General features: G+C 22.9%; 1 protein-coding gene across 1 annotated transcript in view; it reads left to right on the plus strand.

The window, feature by feature from the left end:
* The window catches only part of LOC129616013 (short neuropeptide F), an 87,366-nt gene extending 68,535 nt beyond the window's left edge, over window positions 1-18,831 (plus strand). Inside the window, exons 2-5 of the mRNA XM_055531433.1 lie at window positions 17,081-17,202; window positions 17,266-17,546; window positions 17,642-17,953; window positions 18,473-18,831. Coding sequence (XP_055387408.1) covers window positions 17,133-17,202; window positions 17,266-17,546; window positions 17,642-17,953; window positions 18,473-18,622 — 813 coding nt within the window. The 5' untranslated portion in view covers window positions 17,081-17,132 and the 3' untranslated portion in view covers window positions 18,623-18,831. The remainder of the gene's footprint in view (window positions 1-17,080; window positions 17,203-17,265; window positions 17,547-17,641; window positions 17,954-18,472) is intronic.
* Window positions 18,832-21,781: the final 2,950 nt, after the last annotated feature.

Here is a 21,781-nt window from a genome sequence, read left to right on the forward strand (position 1 = left end):
ATAGACATTACGTCTCCATATAAATTGAATATCTTAAAGTAAAATATTTTAATTATATTTATTGTACTCAACATAAAATTATTAGAAAAACAATTAACAATAAAAATATTAATTGAAATTACATAATTGAAACAAATATACAAACAAAAATAATGTATGTTACTGACATTCAATGTATAATAATGATTTAGTAATTATTATAATAACACAATATTATGAATAATATTCATTTATACAAATATAGTATTAAAATAAATAATTTTGTAATGAACTCAATAGGAGTTCATTTACTATATTGATTTAAGTTTGTTATATGTTTACATTTTACGTATATTGTAAAATTATAATTACGAAATTGTATGGAAATAATTATGAATATGTATTATTTATGTATAACACCATTATTACTTAAGAGACATAATATTCATATGATATTCTATTAAATCAATTGCATATATGTACATATATGTAGATTCAATAATTTCTTAGACACAATTCAAATATCATTATAAATGAAATTAATTGTAACAATACCGTAAATTCTCTTTACGATATTATTTTGCTTTGAATTCAAAATTATGAAAACGACGTAATTATTGAATGATGTTTGTATTTATGTAAATTTATGTATTTGAAACCTACATATTCAATATTCATTTAATTCTTGCAATTTAGCATTATAGGAAAATCTTTACTATTATTATAAAATTTTAAATTATAACAGCTCGAAAAATAATAATATGAGGATAAAGTACAGAAATACTTTATGAAGTATAATATTCCGTATAGTTGTACAACATGTGACATCTACTTAATCCAGGTGACTTTTTATACACAAGAAAATATCATTTTACTTTGTTAGAATACAAAAATTGAAACAAAGTTATTCACAATATTAAAGATGCTTAACACTATACTTATAATTTAGATTATACACATAGTTTCATATTCTTTATTATTTTGAAATATTATTCTCGATTTTATAGTAAAGAATTTAAGAATATAGTAATTTCTTTGAAAACATTTCAACTATACTTATAAAAGCATCTTTATTCAATTTAAAATATGAAAATAAAATTGTAGTTAAAATATTTTATAATCCAAATTATTTGACATTTAGTTAATATTAAAGAGTATTACAATTTTAAAAATTAATATTTTAATGTAATTCGTAATTTTTTGTAATATGTATTAATATCAAAACTAAATTTTAATAGAAAAACAAAAATTAAGTACACAAATTAATTAATTTTTATTACTAGGATATTAAGAACTAGAAAGAGAGCTTTTAATTAATGCCTTTCGTGTAGTAATTTCAACTTAATTATCATAATAGAAATTTTTTCTTCTATTTTAGAAAAAATAATTTATTGAAAATAATTAGTTCCAAAAATTATTTTTAATCAAAGAATTATAAAATATGTTCAACAACTTAAGTAATACAAATTATAAAAATAGCATAGCCTACGCTATTTCTAAAATAAAAATTCTCGAGAATATAGCTGCTCTATTTCGTCTATTAGCTGTTGCATTTCGTTTACTCTTAGCGAAATACTTGAAACTATTATCAATATTCAATTAACACACCATACATTAATTTTGAAAATTTTGCATGTGTCCAACAAGTATGACTTCAAACAGCAATCTAGTACGTAACCAGTATTGTTAGATATTGCAACATAAATACATTTTGGAATTGATGCTGATAATGAAGTTATTTGTGCATTTTTTTGACTTTTGTTGATGGAGGAATGCTGTTGAGGAGCACAAATTGTTCAGAAGCTATTCGTCTGATAGAAAACAATTTGCAGAATGAGAGGGTATAAAGAGTAATGTATGTAATATTAGCCACTTACAACTCGGACCAATTACAAGTCCGACGTTTTTTTTGTAAATTATTTATACACCCGAATTTCACTTAATTCGGAACTAATAATTTTCCACAATGAACTTTGTACAAACATTAATAATAAAATTTCTTTAAATTAAATAATTGAACTCCCATATAATATGCGCGACGAAGTCTATTGTTTATTAACGTCAATTTAATAAGAAATTCAATATACGCAAAACTTTAATTAAATTTATAAAATTGACATTGAAGAATATCAAATTTCAATACTTTTACCTAAATTCTATATTATTTTTTCTATAAAAGTCAAACATTTTTTTCTAAGTTATTTTTATTGTATTTTGAAATATTTGTGCACAGAAAAGAATTCTTGTAGGTGTGGGTATTTTAAATGTTAAAATTATAATTTTTAAAAAGAAAGGAATGTCAAATAATTGATTGAAATTTGAAATCTTCTTAATTCACAATTTAATAACAACAATTCACAATTTTCACTAACATAACTTTCATATTCTCATTAATTTCGTATATATAAAATTTATTATTAAAAATTTCTATCCCGAAAACCTACATTCAATTTGTTTCTAATAAGAATTTAATAAATATGTACACACATAATACATATTATACTATTACAGTTATTTGAATTTCTGATGCATATACCAAAGCGTCACTTTAAAATACTTGAAAATTATATTAATAATAATACTGCCATATGCTATGAACTTATTGCAGAATTTATTGAATCATTGAACCACTTCGGGTATTTTATTAAAATATTGATTGAGTCATCCAGATATTTTAAAAAAAAATCAATAAAAAAATTCCCTCTCGATTTTTTTTAGGTAAACTACATAACGCACTGTCATCAAATATCTTGCCTTAATAATAATTGCAATCATCTTTACTGTAACAGTAAGCTTCTTTTTCTCTATATTATGGTATACACTATAATATGAAAGGCTGTTAAAAAAAAAGAGTAAATAAAAATCCTTTACTTAAACCTGAGGATATGAAAAAAAAAATTTAAGTTTTTTTTTTTACATATACAAAAATGAACATCATAACCTAAAGGCACTTGTCAAAGTGCAATGAATTTAATGAAGAGAGGATAAATTTTTAAATATTTTATGTACGTATATTTATTTAACTATATTGACATACATGAAGGTATACATTATATGTACCTATATTATTGGAACTTATCTGCTAACATATACAGATGTTGATGGCTTTATCCACATTACTGAATCTATAAAGTTGACATTAAATCCTTTCAGTCTGTTTGCCTTAATATGATATAAGGTACTCGAGCATTTATAAAAAAAAACTTAAACATGTTAATGTTATCTATCTTTATGTATGAGTGTAAATGTACTTTTATGCAACATATAGTGAAGTAACTTGCATAAAGGTATGTGAATAAGAAACTAATTCTTGTTTAAAATTTCAATAACGTTACGCACATAGCGTTTCAGAAATGCAAGCAAAGCAAATGAACTGCATACAAGAGCTTCAGAAGTTAGCCTGAAAGTTGACACAAGAAAAACCAAATCACTTCGAGTAAAAGCAAAAACCGTTCCCACTTCGTCATATATGCAAACCCAATACAAGATGTCGAACAATTCAATTATTTCGGTTGTATAATATCGATAGCCGGAGGGGTCAGAAAAGACATAGAAAATAAGTTAAAGCTTTCTAAGGCGGCCACCTGAAACAATAGCAAGGAATGTATTCCACAATAACAGCAGAAGAAGCGTTGGACGACCCAAGAATATATGGTAAAAAAGAATAAAGAAGGAAATCGGCACGACCAACGTGACATGGGCAGAAGTAAAACGAATGCCTCCTAATAAAGTTCGTTGCAGAAGTTTTGGGGAAACCCTATCCTCCCAAAGGTAAAGCAGGAACAAAAAAAATGTTATAGCACAAAATTTTTCAAATGAAAAACTAAAAATTACAGTATAACTGTGTAAATGTATGAAACTGAAAAAACAAATTGGAAGAAGCATTCCAAATGTTTATTTGTAAAAGTAAACTATACTATCTTAAATATGTGATTAAAAGTTTGTGAAACCTGCTCCCCATGTCATGTTCTTGTTTCTTGCTTTTTTTTTTACAAGTTGAAGTGAAAATACATGTTTGCCGTATTGAAATTACGATGTTAAAACTATTTCCAAAAATATCCCTTTTTTTTCCAATGAATAGTAAAAATATAATTTTTTTTTAAATGTCACCATAGACCTGTGAAAAGAAAAACAGTATTTATACCTACATAAACCTATTATGAATATTTATGACAAAACAAGAAATATTTGTAGAGCCTTTAGAAGTTTTTGGAAATATTTTAACCCATGTTCAATGAAAATTTATAATTCAACTAAAAATACATTTTTAAAGAAATATTTCAGTAGGGTGTGAGAAATGTAACTTAAACTTTCTATTGCTACATGTATACGAGTAGCTGTATACGCTGAGAGAAAAAGTACCATAATTTTTCGTATCTTTAGTAAACATTTGGAATTTAATTATGGAACAAAAAAGTTTTTAAAACGATTTATTACTTTTTCGGTACATATGTGTGTGTTGAATGCTAAATGTAAGTTTTAACACGTTTATGAATATTTTAAAACTGGATAACCCCAACATAAAATGGAAAAACAATGAAATGAAGATCTTGTTATACAGAAATAATTAGTAAATAAATTAGATTTCCGGAAAAATAGATAGTAGACTTCCGGAGAGAGATATAAGCAGCGAATTATTGTGGTTTATTATAGCCCTTCCATATCTCCACTTATACGGAATCAAATTTTTATATTTTGCGAAGATTATATTTCAGCGGGGGACAGCGTCCAGTAAAGAACTCAGTAATAGCACGAAAACAATTTTTATCCATCCTCAACGACTCTAAAGAGAAAGATGGAAGAGCAGTTTCGCATCATTGCATTATTTTGTATCCTTCTAGCAAGAATCCGATTCCTTTCAACCAGAACGCTAAGACATGGGCAAATCACAGAAAGATACGGGCTGAAAGGGTTCCTCAAACCCTTTCCACTCCAACTCATCATACTATATTCCGACCAATTGTTAGTAATTTTAAAATTTGTATTCTTTGCTTCCAGTTACTCTTAACACTAATCCTGATTAATAAGCCATTTTTCTTTCTTATATATACAAATACGAGTATTTAAAATTTTTCTTTTAAATTTTTTAAACAATTTTAAATGCTATTTTACAATAGTTCAATTTTATTCTCTATAACAAATCCATATAACTGTTAAAACTATTTATTAAAATTGTGTTGCATTTCGTTAGCCCGAATATGAACCTTATTCTACAGTGATTTAAAAGAAATTGAACAGCTCCTAAAAATAAAAATCAAAGCTTCAAAATTATAGTACGAGTACAAGCATCTAATATTAATTTTTAAAGTGAGCTCTACGTACATCTCTTTGATATGCAAATATTTTTCGCCAATAAAACGTTTTTTAAGCTTTACTTTTAATGATAATTAATGTTTTTGATATTACAAAAAAAACAATCCTTTATTATTTTTATCTTTGTATAACACTACTATTATAGTAATCTATACTCCTATATTTATTTTTACATTAACACTTCAATTTACTTAACTATATAGAAAACAAAAAAAAAAATAACTACCTACCAGAATTTCTTTTCTTCGAAAAAAATTAAAGATAAAAGCCAAAACAAAAAAAAGCCTGCCATTTACGATTATTTACCAAAAAATTATAACAAATAATAATAATTTTCACGCTAGATATACGTATAGTGCTTCTTGTAATCACATACTTTTTCCATGTAAACATGAAGTACAAACACACAACATTGAGTATAACCATATTCTGCCATCATATAACAAATATGTGTACATATACATTTATATTTGCTCGCATATATCTGTGTATATGAGAAGGAATTTAACTCCATTACCGGTACATAACAGCATAACATGGCATTAAGCATAATTTGTGTATTTATAAAGGCTTTTACCTACATATACCTATGATAATATACACATGCCTATGTGCTAATACATATAAATGAAAAATATATTTAAACATATTTTTGTTTAGGTAATACAAAAGTCACCAGAAGCTATTTATTTTGCAAAGTGTGTCAAAAAATATTAAAAAGAAAGCAAAAACTTATACCAAAAAAAAAAAAAGAAAAAGAGAAAGCAGAGGCTCAAACACTTTTAAGTTTACTTGATTATTTTTTTTTGTTTGTCTCGTTTTGGTTTTTTCTTTTTTTTTTGTAAAATATACATACATACATTAAGTGTTAGCGTATGTGTGCGTATATGTTGCTCCAATCATGTAAATGTGATCCAAAAAGGAAACACATGTTGATTTTTTTCCTGTCTTTTACACATCCTCTGTTTTGTATTACAAAACTTGTTTTGTCAAGAGAAAAAGAAAAAACAGCCGATTTAATATAAAAAAAAATTAGTAAAATTTGCTTATTTTTTTTTGTGGGTATTGATGTTCAATATAAAAATGTACAAGGTATTCCAGGCACAGCAGTTTTTTAAGCAATGGTAAAAAAAAGTACATTTGTACAAGTATACTAGTACAAATAATCAACACAGTACCGCATACTGTGGTTACGGTATAAACAACACGATAATTGAGATGAGACTCAATTCCGAAAATATGTTCGTCCGCCAAAAAAAAAAATCATCAAATGTGATTAGACAATGATTCGTTGAGTAGGTGTCAGAAAACTACCCAACTTTGATTTGAGAAATTCTCAAAGGAATGGTCGTGTGTGTGCGTCAACTCCGAGAAGCGCACACAATTAATTCATAACCTCTCAATGGTCTTCGGAATGTGGAACGGCTTCTGGAATCCCGAATAGTTTTATGAAGTAATTCAATAATTAATTGTCGCTGCTTATATCTCTCTCCGGAAGTCTACTATCTATTTTTCCCGATTGGTTATCAACTTTCCAGTTTTCTATGGCGAACTACCAACACCCACCACACACTAAAAATTAATTTTGATACACCTTGTATATCTTTAACTTGTAACTTTATTTTTCTTTTATATTATTCACTTTTATGAAAAAAAAAATACGAAAATATTCTTTTGTAGTTTTTTTCTTTTTATGTTAATGTTTAGTTATGGAATTCTCTTACAAAATTACCAAAAAAAAATCAACAAATATTCAATAAAATTATTAGAGTCAATTATAAAATACTTATAATATAAGAAAGAAATACGCCAAATTAAGTCATATATGAAACGTAAAAAATTAATAATGTCTTCGTTATAACAGAAAAGAGCAAATTGTAATTACAAAGAACATCTGTTTTCATTAAACAACACTTTATTGTGAGAAAATGCGTTTCCTGGTGACGTAAATGCTTCAAAACTCAATTACAAATAATATTACACCTGGCAAAACCAAAATCATATACATACATATGTGAATTCAATGGAAATATTTATAACAAATTTATTTATTTAAATAAATATTTGCTTATGTAAGAATTATAAATATTTTCTAATAATATGTACTTATGAGCTCATCACAGGTCAGATCAAAGTATGTATTTCTAGTAAGACATCAAAAACTTATACAAAATTTGCATATTTTTGGGCGTAGAACATTATTGAAAATAAACTTCGGAAATTCGAAAATTGCCATTAAAAAAAGAATTTTTCAAAATGAATTATAAAATCGAAAATTAGTAAAAAAATTTTTAATATTAGAAAATTATTGTAAAAAAAACATTTTCTATGAGCAAAACAACCTTTTCAGTACACACTAATAAAGGTATATAATGTATGTATACTTATAACTTATTTTAATGAATTTTGATTAACAATTCACCATTAAATAACTTAATTACAAAATTAAAAATGTCGAAATAATAACTTAATTAAAATTTATGTACATGTATACAATAATATAAGCTATATATTATCCAGTATGAAATTAAAATATTAAAAAGGTGTAAACATGAAAAGGCAAAAATTTTATGTCTACCTACACTAAACATGATTGTGCGTAAAATTACTTAAAAATCATTTATATTAATTAAAATTGAAAATGTAATTTAAAAAAAAAGCAAAACAAAAAGGTCAAATATTATTACTAATATTTTCCAAGAATATTTATTTTTATATTTGAGAATTAAAATCATTCTGTATAATAGTTATAAGTATAGTCGTATAATATACCTAATAATTTTTGTATTTTAGAAAAATTGGTATGTTCATTAATGAAATTTGATATTTAATAAATATCATACTAATTTCGGATTATATGAGTAATTTTAATTTAAAAACGAACTAAAAATTGTAAGTAGGTAAACGTAGCAGTACTAAAAACAAAATAAAATGCGAAGTATATAACAGGAAAGTATCTTGAATCTGCTTTTGTTCAAATTGTATATATAGAAGGTTTTCTGGAACTGTGTAATAATGCTGATTCCTACCTATTCACTAATAATATCTGCCTTATGTTCAACGTCGCTATCTTACATAACCTGGAAAGTGTTCTTATGAATAGGGAGTTCGATATTATGAATAGTTGGATGAACACCGCAGGAATTATATTATGTTATAACATCACGTATGAGTTAAATACCTAGAACTGGGATTGGAGGATGGCATATTTTTCAAAATTTGAATAATCGTATATTAGATTTGTACAACGGGGGCAACAGTGCACCGCGACCACGTATAAAGATCTGTTTTACGCCTCAACTCCCCTCCGAGTGCGGGCGTGCCCTACAACATCGAGACCCATTCTCCTGATGAACTCAAGCAACTTGTGAGGACCGGAAGACCGTAACTCCGCCGCCATTAGAACAAACAAACAAATCGTATATTAGGATTAGAAAAATATAATATATTACACACTTTTTAGGAGGCACTTAAGATGCGCTGTCAAAATATGTAAATAATTCGCTCCAAATACATTGAAAACCTGCAACTTATACAGAACAAGACTATAAAAAATCTTTTGTCACAAACACATACTACAACAATACTAGAAAAATAAGAGACAAGCACAACAGAAGAAACGAAAATTTTATTCACCTAGTTTTGTACACAGCAATCTAATTATATAATAATTTAAAGAACACTCACAAATCAATACGAACTAAAGGTATTAAATTTGTATTATTGTTTTATAGTTTCAAAATATTTCTAATTTTAAAGTCTTCAATGAGAGAAATCTCTAAGGCATTTCATGTATTGAAATTAATAAAAAATAAATAAATAAAAAGTTGAGAAGTTGGTAAACATTTTCGATTATTCAATAAGTTTTTCTTAAAAACAATTTAAACACAGCTTTTAAAGTCTACAATAGCATAGTTTTCAATTTACAGCTTTTAAAATTCTCTTATATACCAGAATATTATCCATAAAAAAAAATATTTTTCTGTAAGAAACTGCAATAGTTTTAAGAAAACAAAGCAAAAAAATCTTACAAAACAAATTAAATCGCTTTAAGAGAAAAAATTCTAATAAAAATTATTTTTATAACTAAAATATAAAAAACATGAAACGTACATATTTCTTGTACTTTTAAGAATATTATGGCGCATACAAGGTAAAGATTTTGTTAAACATAGAAACATACTTTAAAATTTTAAACTACTTATATAAACAAACAAAATATTAATAGAGCTTACAAAATAACAGTAAAAAAAATATCTTTTGACTTTTAATTTTTAAATTATTTTAATAATAGAGAGTGATTGTTTTGCCACCAACAAATATAGTATATTGATTGTAATATTAAGAGAAATATGAATTAGAGGCTTGTCAGTTAGCATAAGTGTTATAATGTAGGTGTACTATATGTAATCTAGTTATTATTTCTAATTACGCCTGTTTTTAGCATAACCTCTCTACAAGTCCATTTCTCTTTTAAACAAATAATTTTTATCAATCTAATGTCAGTTGCGTGCTGAACTCGAGAGTCTATATGTCGTTGATGCACTATAAGTATAAGTTCTGCTTAAAATCCATTCGGTCGCAATTCGGTCGGAGAATTTGAATAAAAATTAAATTTTTACCTTTTAATTTTCTCTCTTGAACAATTTTCAAATCGTGAATTAGAATTTCCTTTAGATAGGCGATTATTATGATTAAAGAGTACAATCAAAATAAAATCATCGATTAGATAGTTTCACATAGTTTCATGTGATATTTAAATATTAGAATGTTCCTTTCGTGCTGTTAGAAACTATTAATAAGAAAATATTAATAAAGTAATGTCTTAAAATATTTTTCACTTAAAAGCTTCAATATTTTTTTTTATTAATTTATGTAAAATATTTATGCAGTTACACAAATGTATAATACACATAGATATAGAAATCGTTAAAGGATCTGGTCGAATGGCAGAAAATGTCAAACAATGAAAAATTGTTTGAATTATAACGGTAATATTTTGTCATTTTTTTTTGTTTTATTTAACATTAATTTAATTTGTTTTACACATGCAAATTTCTAAATGCATTTCTCTTTAGCTTATAATTATTCTTCAAAATCCAGAAATTAATTTTTTCCTTCTTAGTATAATTGTTTTCGAATAAAAGAATTTGAAAAAATTAAGCAAAAATTTTCCAATTAAGTTAATAAAGCATGAATTAAGTTAATAATAAAAAAAGTTACTAAATGTAAAGAAAGCAAGCCAACTACCATGAATATGATGAAGGAACACTGCGGTATTTAAATTCAAAAACTAATTATTTAAAATACATAGTTTTTTTTTACCGAAAATTAAAATCCTTACAAATTTTAAAAAATTTTATTGAAAAAAAAATAATTTCTTAAAAATTAAATTTCTTTAGAATTTTTTTTGTTTCTGCCATTATTAGGTCTATAAAATATAATTTTCCTAAAATAACATCAAATTAATGAACAAAAATTTATTTTTATAATTTCACCCAAAAGCGTAAAATTATTTTATATTTTTATTTTTAACACTTAAGCGTAAACTCTTTTTTATAATATTCTGACTTCTCTTTAACTCTCTTTTTTTTTCATAACCATTCACAATAATTTTTTCTGTTCTTAGAATTCTTATACAACACATTCACCATGATAATTGTAATTTTCCTTATGACAGAGCATTCAAAATTTTTTAATAAAATAAAAATAAAAAATATAAATCTCAACAAATTCTTATAATATTTGGAGAAAAGAAAAAGGAAGAGAAAAAATTTTGAATTGTGATGAGTTCGCCAGAGTTATTCTTTATAAGAATATATATAGAGTAGTTGAAAAATTAAATCTTATTTACTCATATAAAAAAAACGCGGTTCACAAATCATATTAATCCTTTAAGGAACAAGAGAATAAAACGTATGTATGTATATGAAAATAAATTCTTGACAAAAGGAACTTTTTAAGTATTTTAAGCGTTTTGGTTTTTTTAATGCATTAACATTTACGTATTACATATACACTATTCAATATAATATGCTATATGCATGTGCAATATACTTGTATATAACACAGGCATGGCAATACTTACGTGCTTGTATTTGAAGAGGATTTTTAAATTTATTCAAATATTTTTGCTTTAAAGAACATTTTCTCTTAGAATTTGTTCGCATATTTATACTTTTAGAATAAGAATAAATAGATATGTATATATGTCAGTAAACTATATCATATTTGCTCTTTAATTAAAGTGTATATGAAAAAAATTAATTGAAGTATCATTAAATATACAACATATTGCATAATATCCTTAAGAATCCTTTCATTTTAATAATTATTCAATTGCTATAAGCATTTAAGACGCATTTCAGGTAACATTAATGTCTCAAAATTCTGTTTAAATTTACCGCTATGCCCTCTCCTATACCATATATTCAAATGATTATATCAACACTCGTCGATTTTCGAAAAAGAAAAATACAAATCGCATATTTAAAGATTTAGAAATTTTTTCTTTATTTTTCAATTATTTAAAATATAAAAAACTTTTCGTCTTAATTTTGCAAAAGATTTAATAAAACTTTTTCTTTTCTATTAAAAATTTTTGATAAATAATTTTCCAGCAACAACTTAATACCACGGCTATACAAGTATGTACATATGTATATAATTACATATACCATATATGTATACACCGAATAGCAACCGAATGACAATCAAAATAAAAAGTCACTTATTTCTCTTTCTAATATCCTTTCTATATTAAGTCAATTCACATTTTATAGAGAAATATTCTTTTTAAGTTGATTTAAGGCGCGCTATATGAACAAAAGAAAAACATTTAAAGGAAGAAAGAAATCAAAAATTGGAAGGGAAACGAATCAATTCTAACATTTCTCAAGTAAATCGCAATGAAAAAAGACGCAAGTTTATGTTAAAGCAAAAAAAAAAAATTGTTCAGTGTCGCATACTTTTTATGTTTTTTTTTCCTGGTTTTTCATTTTTATGTTTCGTAAATTCTACATAATCTCTTACTTGACTTTTGACACGTTAAATAAAATTTCTTAACATTGAAAATTTATTTGATCTTAAAATAATGTTATATGTATAATAAAAAGGATTTGAAAACACGATTTTTTTTTTGATTTAATATTTTTATTTACTCTCCCCCATTTTGTTGTTTTTTCATGTAAATTTAACAAGTATTTGATCGACTTGTTAAGTAAAATGAATAGAAATGAAAAAATAAAATAAAAAAATTATTAATGTTTTCTTTTTTTTTTAGATTATTCTATTCTACTTTCGGATATTTTTTAATACTTAAATAGAAGAAGTTGATACAATCCAATTCAATAATTTGGCTGCAAAATGCTTAACATAAAAGGGCCGAAATATTGTGGACAAGTAAAGTACCGTGTTAATTACGGAAATGGGGGAGATCTTTTCTTCATCATCTTATTTTATTAAAAAATTCATTAAAGCTAATAAATTTAGGGACATTTGTCGTAAAATATTATGACAAATCAAACACACATATTAAAAATCAAAGTAATGAATTTTGCTTTTCTTTCTATTTGAGATGCGGTAAAACACATACAGTATATCACTTGCTTATTTCTTAAAAATTTCTCTGATTGAATATATGTGGGAAAAAAAACAAATTTTAATTCAGCTTTTTCGAGTTCTTCTATACTAATTTTTCCTTTTAATAAAAAAAGTGTCCCACAAACTAAACATAAGATTTATAATAACAAATTTTATTTTAATTTCTTCATTTCGAATGAAAAAACAAATGTCAATAAAATTTTATTTAATTTCTTTTAAATGTTGTTATTATTTTCCAAATTTCTATATTGACATTGGAAATTATACTCCATGAGTAAAAACGATAAAATGTTTTGAAAATCTTTGAAAAAAACAAAAAAATGCGAAAATAATCCAATTTAAAAGATTATTTAAAATAAGCTTAAAAAATTAATATGATTACGAATGAGAATTATGCGAGACATCAAAAGTATTATCGAAGATTATTAAAAAAAGAAAATCTTTTGAACCAACACCAATATAATTTTAAATATTATAAGTATAATATAACAAATTTATAAAAATGAACGATTTCAGGAATATAATTGTTATACAAGAACATATTACATGTACATATAAGTATTTATATATTTCTTAATTTTTAAAATAAGTTTTTCAAGGATTATTTAAATAAATGTCCACGAAAATTTATTAAGTTATTATTTAAACGAGTTGAAAAACTTAAAATTAGAAATAATTTTTGTATATGTATGTAAAAATTATGTAATTATACATACATTTTTAAATAACCATATTGTAAATTTTTTAAATAATTTTGATTTTATGCTTCAGGGCTTGCCTAATCGCTTTAATTTTTTTTTTCTAATTAAAATGATGTTAATGCAAAAAAAAGTTTTTTTTCCATTGAATTCAATTTTCATGATAAAGACGATTAAATACATTTATAACAATTATTTTGAAAACCTATATACGTAGGTTAATATGGAAAAATAATATAAAATAAAATTAGTTTTTATTAAAATTCAGTTTCAGTTTCTTAGAAAAATTTTCTTAAATTTTCAAATATGAACAAAAAACAAAAAAGAAAGTATAGCTATATTTTAAAACAATTTAACTGAAAAAACAAGTGAACTGAACAGCGTGTGATAAATATAATAAAAATGTATACAAAAATATTAAACATAATATATAAGTTAAAGATGAAGGATCAGAGAAATTATAAACTAACAATATTCAGCTCCATCTTTTCTTTTGTTACGTTTATCCTTCAAATTCACCATTCATAATACAATTTTTATCTGAATTAGTGTTGTGAATCTTCCAGACCTAAAAATAAATAAGAGCATGTCATAAGAAATTTTCAATGTATATTATATGCGTTTTATTTTTGTTCTATCATAGTAATTGATAAATGTATACCACCACAAAATTCAAAATCTATATAAGTAGTTTATAAAAATTTACCACTGCGGATTAACCAAGAGAGAAAGAAATATTGAAAAATTATAAATGTAATAATTATTTATCAATTGTACTTGTATATGTATTTAACATTCAAAAAATTTAAGAAATTTCATTTACATATCTATTCATAAAAATATTTTAATTCCATTCAAACGTAAGTTTATATAAAAATTAATTTATATTATATGGAAATTAATTATTTTATTTATAATTCCATATATAAAATATTTCCAATAGGTAGAAATTAAATTAATGAAATAATTATCAAATTTCATTCTTTTACCATAATTTTTCGCTTTATTGACACAAACTTCAAATTTCGTTTATGAAATTGCCATACAATAGGAAACTGATAAGAATATTGCCATATACTGCAAACAATAAAAACGACGATGAAAACAAAATTTAAGTTTTTGGATTATATAAATAGTCCAGACATAAAAAAAAATTTCACTTTATAATAACGGTAACGTGTTGAGAAATTAACTGTTTAATACTGTTCAATTTATTTATTTATAAAAAAAAATCCATACATAAACCTCAACAAAATTTTAAGTTCATAAATTTATTTAAAATTCTTCAACTTTCTTAAAGTCATTGATAATAATTTGTTTTGCACAGCAATCACATTATGTATTGTGGTATATTGTTACATACATACATATGCAAATATATAAACATGTGTATTATGCAAATTTATAGAACATATATTTCTCTTCTACATACTTATGTGCACATGCATGTGTATATACATATATGTACACTATCGCTAGTGATACTTTTGACAAATTATAATAAATAAATCTTCTTAAGATGGCATTACATTCATATACAGGTACATGTGTATACATAGTACATTGTACGTCTATAAGAATTAGAAAATATTATATGTTGACAATAAAAAATGTTTACAAAAAGCACACGACATTTAAACGATGTTTTTATTCTATTTGGAATTTTTTTTTTAAACATACATATATATGTATGTATGTACAGTTTATTCATACTTTTTTTTTCTATTCCTTGGGCAATTTAAATTCAAAGAAACTTAAGAATTTAAAACCTAAAAAAAATTTTCTCTAGTACTCGTATTTCTATATTAAACATTTAAAAATTTTTAATTGCTATGCGGTGTTTACAAGATTTAAAAAAATTATTTTTATATTATATACACAGTAGGCAGTCGTTAGATTGAATGTTAAATATACATACGTATATATATGTTTATATATATTATATTTATATATTAAATATATCACGTTATTCTTTTTAATAGAAAAATGAAAAAAAGCATAAGGTCTTTTGAAGTTTAGAAAATATGATGTGTATTATTTTTCAATAATTTAAAATTATTACTTAAATTCGCGTTAGATACTCGTATAATATGATAGATAGTCACTTCCTATACAATATAAGCACGATCTCGAGCTACGAGTATACCCTCAATGGAATGTTGTCAAGCCTCATAATTAATGTTTTTGTTGTCATACCATAATCAAAATTTTTTTTTTTGTTTGCTGGGTTTTGTTTTCAATATTTGATAGAGCTGGGTTTTGTTTTCAATATTTTTTTCAAATAGCAAACTTGAATATACACATATAAACACATATACTATATATGTATTTTATATATACATAAAAAATCAAACGCATAATATTACTTAATTTTTGTCCTTCTACTGGCCTTTTTATACGTTAAGTTGATTATACTGAATTTAATAGCATATTCATAGAATTAGTATCACCTGCTGATTACACTATAAAAAACATCATTATCTTGATTAAAAATTATAGAAAATTTATACAATTTTTTTTTTTCAAATATACATATATTAAATTCTTTATAAAAATAGTATACCTATTATACAAAGTATACAGCACAAATAATATAGTTAAAATTATTTGCAAAGAATTTATTAGAATATAATTGTCTTTGTTTTCCTCAAATCATGGTCTATAAAATTCTAAAAAACAAAATTTTAAAAATTGCTTTCTTAAAATTAATATGTACAGAAGTAAATAACATGAATAAGAAATTTTTAATGCAAAAACAAAATATGGAATAAAGTTAAAAGAAAACGGTAGGGAAAACTCTAAAATTCTCGTTGTTCTTGCATTCTCTATACATTTTCAAAGAAATTATAGACCCATGAAATTGTATTTTGCGATTATATTCTTAAATATTATGGTACCGTATATCCAATATTTGATTTTTTACTTTACAATAACATGGAAATTAATATATGTATAATAATATCAATTCAAAAATTATCCAGATTAGAAAAAAAGTTTGTATAAGAAAAATAAAGCAAGATAATAAATTTTAATGTTAGATCCACGCTGCGTGGAATTGCCGTATACGTTTTTCTATATACAATATACAAATTTACTTAAGGGCATTTATAGAAAATTTTTGTGCTTACAATACAAAAACAAGTACCATATTAATATACTTACATACTTGTATAATACTTTAATATAGTTGTTATACTCGTATATGCCACATAAAAAATAAAGAAAAATTTTGACTTTTAATATTTAAATTTTCTTTTTTTGCAATTTTATGCTTTCATTACCATATTATATAAAAAAAAATTATCCATTTCTTAATTAATTTCACTTTCAAAACCAAACTAAAACTAAATTTACTTCATAAATTATTAAAATAAAAAAATTCGCTCTTTTATTTTCAAAAATAAAAAAGTTTTTTTTTTATTGAACTTCAATATTTCTATATAGACAATAAATTAATTAAGATTTTTCCCGTTTTCTTTCTTTTTCAGGTGATATACTTATATAAAAGATTTCGAATTTATTTTCAAAATATACGCAAACATGCATAATTTTATATTATACATTGTGGTATTAATAAATATGGTTGCAGGATTGCCAGTATCAGAACGAAGTAATTATTAATAAATATAATATTAAATTTATTTTTTAATTTAATTATACAAATAATTTGTAGATCCAATTGATGAATTATATGAAAATTTATTACAACGAGAAGATATCGGCCAAATAGGTTTCCCAAAACATGAAGTTGAACGTAAAGCTCAACGATCACCATCATTACGATTACGTTTTGGTAGATCTGATCCAACATTCTTAAATTTTAATGAACATTCACTTGCAAAACGTTATTATAATTGGTTTGGAGATGTTAATCAAAAACCAATTAGATCACCATCATTACGATTAAGATTTGGTCGACGAAGTGATCCATCAGTACCATTACATTCCGATATGGTGAGTTTGTTATATACTCATAAATAGTATATGCAAAATTAAATTAAAAAATGTTAATTTTAATTAAAATTTTTTATTTTCATATAAATAAACAGGACCGTTCATCATCACCAAATGAAATTTTTCCATTATCTGATTCAACAAGTCAATCTGTACGAATGTTATTGGAAGCATTAAAACAAATTGAAGAGGAAAATAATAATCAATATTTTGATAAAGAAAATAATAATGAAAATGAAAATACAATATTATATGATACACCAAATTCAATTGATGAACAAAATCAACAACATTCAGAAAATCAACAACAACAATTTGATCGGGAAACAAGAAAACAAAGAAATTCACAATTAAGATTAAGATGGGGTCGCAGTACTGGAAATATTCCACCATCAGTAAATAATATGGTAAAAAAATAGAAAATATTCTGTAGAATTTAATTTTTTATTTTATTCTTAAAAATTTTATTTGTTTTAGAGGATGATTCCCACTATGTAATCTTAAAGGATAAATTCTTTCTCCAATTTTTTTATTATTATAACGTACATAATTATGTATGCATTTTTGAATGTAAAGCGTGAAATTAATAAATTTCAAGAAAAGTAGAAAAATCTTGAACATAAACACTCCATATCCATTTATTGTAACAAATTTTTAAAAATCATATAATTTTTTTTTAATTGTATCAGTACGCATTTATATACAATAAGGAAGACACATATTGTGATCGTATCAATTTTTACATGCCTAATACGTTTTTGAGTTTGGAATTCGACTAAACCTTCATATCATTTAATAAATGCTAATATGCTATAGCGGTGTTAATCAACCCATTCTTTTTATATTTCTTCTTCGTTTAATACTTTCTTTATTATATTAAATCAATATTGTAATTAATCAAATATTTTATATTTTATACTTTTTAGGATAATAATCAAGAAAAATTAATTGCATCCACGAATAATGAATCATCCACGGGAAATAAAATTAATAAAAATTTGTCACCATCTTTATCAACATTTTCAACTAATACAGCAATTTCAACAGCAACAAATGGAAATGAAAATAAAAATTAAATTAATTTAATTATATGGAAAAAATTTAAGTTTAAATTTTAAAAAAGAAAAAAGTATGAAATTATATCTGTTGCAAAATTTACAAAAAAAAAAAAGAAAATTATTCAAAAAAAATTCAATTATACATATATACATATAATTACATAAATTTTATTTTAGAATTTATACTTACATATACACACAAACATTATTCTACAATATAATAGCAATTATGAATAATAAAATTGTTGGCTATTTAATTTACCATTTACGTTTGTAATCAAATTAATATACAACATACAAATATTACATATATGTACAAACATAATATATACATATAAATATGTATGTATTTTGTTTAACATTTTTTAAATATGATTTAAGAAATTATTTATTTTATTTATCGATTTTAAAATATAAAATTTTTATCATCATTCTATATAAGCCTAATAAAGTTACCTTTAGATCTAATAAAATAAAAATTTAAAATAAAATTGATTTGCTATTTTAAATAATTAAAAATACGTCAGTATTCGCAAACCACTTACTTTATTTTTTGCTGCTATAATTTTTTATGTTAATTAATTAAGGTCTGATTCAAAGGTACCGGATGTAATTATAACCTTAAAATTCTATTTAGTCACTTAATATACTTGAAATGAATGTAATTATTACATAATGTTTATATTAGATCAGTAATAATTCAAACATTCCATTGTTCGGTTTTAATTTCACGTTTAAAATAAAAATATTAAATAAACTCCAACCTATTAGTTTAAAAGCGCTACAATCAATTTTTAGTGAATTAGTTTTATTAAAATAAAAAAACTTGTCACCTTAACTTCTATTTCAATAATTTAAATAATCAAAACGGGAATACATGTAATATTTATAGAAATATTATTATTTAAATATTCAAATAACAACTAAATTTTCTAATTTAACTAAATTTTTTCTTCCATTCACATAAATAATTAATTATTATCGTGACAATTTGATCATTTCATTAGATTTTTGAAAGGGTAAACATTTTTTTAGAAAAATATGTAAATAAAAATTTTGTTTTTTTTTAAATCCATGATTTTAAGACATTTAATTTACATAAGACATTTTAATTACATTCATACATTAACACATAATTTTTACATTACGTATAATTTTTAAAAATTAACAAAGTTTAATTATAAATTTTATGTTTCATAATTATTAGATAAATTCAATTTTTATTCATTAACAACATCATTATTAAAAATAATTTTTTTTTTAACAAAATGAAATAAAAATCTAAATTACAACAAACAAATTTGAATTAAAATTGTAAAATTAAAATTAGAAAAATTAATTGAATCAAATCAAAAAAAAAAATATGAACAAATTATAATATTAAAATTACATTTTTAAAATATAAATATTCTTTTATTATTGTATTTGAAACATTGATTGCTCTATTATTTGACATGTTTTTGACAATTTTAATTATTGTTTTTATTATTTTTCTTAATAAATTATAAACTTTCAATCAAAATCTTGTATCAACGAACACATCTATTTAAATTGACATTTTACAGTTAATATTATACAAATTCAAATTTCCCACACTGTTCTATACACAATTTATTAATAATTCACGTTTAATATTAATTTTATAACATAGTATAATTATTTATAATTTAAAATGTTAATTAACATTAAAATAATAAAATTAATTTAAAAATTTTTAATCTCTATGCAATTAATGTTTTAAATCATACGCATTTTCAATATTATATGTATGTAAAAAAAACTGATAAAATTACATGTAAAATATTAAATCTTATTATATAAAATTTATTAATTTTAATACAAAATACATAAATATTCTAAGTTATTTAAAAAAAAAGAAAAGTATACATACAACATTATACATTATTATTAATATTATATATAAAAATAAAAGGAATTTTCAATCTACATACATACATATTTATATAAAAAAAAATAATTCAAAGAATTTATGTAAATAAAATTATTTCAATTTTCAATGTTTGTAATTCAAAAATAACATATAAAAATAAAAAAAAAGAAACATGTCTAATTACATAGTTAAATAATATAAATTATTTATTATTTATATTATAATGTATACATTTACAAAAAATGTGGGATATAAATAATGAGATTTCTATATTTTTTATAATAATTTCTGTATAATATGTTTTTAATTCTTTTTGCTTCGAAATTAAAATAAAGCAAATTTCCAGAATAAAATGTCCTTCCTTTTCATTGAAATTACATAAAGACTAAGACTAAAAGGTTATTAGTTTAATAGTAGAATTTACTTTTATAATTGTAATTTGTCGCTTTTTGCACATTATTTCGAAAAAGTTTTTAGGCGCTAAAATTTATATAGGTTTTTATTTCAAATTTATATTTTTAGCTATTGTTAAACTTAAGTAGTTTTTGTTTATTATCTGTTCTGGTGTACATGTAAGGAGATTTTAAATAAAATTTAATTAAATTTTGGAATGAACGCTTTAAAGCAAGTTTAACTATAATTTTATATTTTAACAATTATTCAATATATCTTGATTTATTACATTTGTAATTTAGCCAAAGTAAACGATAAGTTGACATTTATTTGAACATTGAAAACATTATAGTCTAGTTATCTAAATTTTTGCTGAAATCAACTTTAACAATTATTCTTTTTTGCCACAGAATTACAAAATTAACATTGTTTTGCTTTAAATTAAATAACATGCTTTTCAAAGAAGTTATGTATTTAAATTTATATTTCTATTATAAAAATTCCATATAATTTTAATAATTTTAGAATAATTAAATATTATAATGTTTCGTAATTATATTACAATAATTTAATAATTTAAAATAAAATTTTAAGTCTTGTAATTCAACCTGGCATTCTTTCTTTATACATTATTATTAATTATTTTTGATTAACATTCAATATTTAATTGTATACATTATTCGAACAAATACTAAAATAATGAATAATTAATATGAAATATTTATAATACTATATTAAAATTTATATAAAAAATTGATACCTTTTTTGACTTAAACTCTATAATAGTATGAATATTGTATGTATAAAACAAAAGCAGCTATTTTACTAAGAATGGAAATGAAAAGAAAATTAAAATAAAATAATTATATGTTTAATTATTAAAAAATAACAAA

This window comes from Condylostylus longicornis, unplaced genomic scaffold, assembly GCF_029603195.1.
Source record: "Condylostylus longicornis isolate FDR11 unplaced genomic scaffold, ASM2960319v2 ptg000005l, whole genome shotgun sequence".
Classification (NCBI taxonomy): Eukaryota; Metazoa; Arthropoda; class Insecta; order Diptera; family Dolichopodidae; genus Condylostylus; species Condylostylus longicornis.